The sequence below is a fragment of the Perkinsus marinus genome (genome assembly GCF_000006405.1).
Source record: "Perkinsus marinus ATCC 50983 genomic scaffold scf_1104296963134, whole genome shotgun sequence".
In the NCBI taxonomy this organism is placed as follows: Eukaryota; Perkinsozoa; order Perkinsida; family Perkinsidae; genus Perkinsus; species Perkinsus marinus.
In genome coordinates this window covers 1-1,051 of record NW_003205149.1, presented here as the reverse complement: position 1 = coordinate 1,051, position 1,051 = coordinate 1, and the positions used below count along the sequence as shown (strand labels likewise).

Below are 1,051 nucleotides of genomic sequence, written 5' to 3'. Positions count from 1 at the left end.
CAACAGGGATCCACAGGCTCGGGGAGGGCTGTTTCAACGTCCTCGATGAAGCTTTTTATTAGGTCGACGCTGTTGTGCAAAGCACTGATAAGAATTTCCTCGTCCCTATAGGAGGATCTATTGTCATTGGTCAGAGTGATTTGGTATCAGACGTTGGTGGCGGGTGGGTTGATGCTGCTTGGAAGTTGTGTTGAATTATCTGTGTAGGTATCCCGGCCGAGCTAGTATGTCTCCAATACTAGATTTGTTTATCACGTTGATGAGTCTAGGGGAATCTGGTTGGCTTTCGATGCTGAAAAAGAGAAGGGAAATGTTCAAGGACTTCAAAATGAAGCTCCAACGATGGACGCTCGAAAGAGGCCTCAGAGTTTTGGAGGTAAGTCATTCGTATGGTATCAACTGTTTTGGGGTTCGCGCCATAGAATGTCATCAAATTATGCCATAACACGTCTTCTTTTGCGTGCTATTGGAGCGTTTTCGATGATGTGTTTCATCGGCTTTGCATTTCGAGATGGTTCTAATCCGCTGTCTTTCAGGTTCCATGGAATAGGATATCACTAGCGATCGATCTCTCATCGCTGAACCTGAATTCGGGAACTGCAGCTACCGAAGTGAGTGATCGAATTCAGACCACAGTCCTCATTGATGTTCCCTTTTAGCTCGGGAGCGCGCTGTTCACGCGTCGTGTGAGCGGTCCTCGGGTTGTTGTGTGTGAGGATGGGCCCAGCAAGGAAATTGGCGGCATGATGTTCAGCAACTACGGCAGTCATAGCGAACATTATTTTGCGGTAGGTTTGAGGATTTCCGCGCATTGGGACTTTAATGGACTATAGAAAGCACACTGGGTATGAATGGGTGTTCGAAAGTTAAAGTGAAGCTTATTGCTGTCGATTGACAGGTTTCCAAAGTTCTTATTTCAGGCTTCAAGTTATATGACCTGCGCGTGCGCCATCGGATGTGAGCAAGAAGAGCTAGACGAGTTTCTGGTTCGATTCGACCACGTCTTGAAGGATCTGGAGAAGAAGAAAGAGAAGCGGAGCTCGGAAAAACA

At 46.9% G+C, this 1,051-nt stretch overlaps 1 protein-coding gene across 1 annotated transcript; it reads left to right on the top strand.

The window, feature by feature from the left end:
* Positions 1–62: 62 nt before the first annotated feature.
* Pmar_PMAR025807 (hypothetical protein) lies at positions 63–711 on the top strand (the record flags this gene model as incomplete). Its single annotated transcript, XM_002771296.1, has 4 exons — positions 63–163; positions 208–376; positions 537–611; positions 660–711. Coding segments are annotated over 4 exons (397 nt in total), but the record flags the coding sequence as incomplete, so codon positions are not given.
* Positions 712–1,051: the final 340 nt, after the last annotated feature.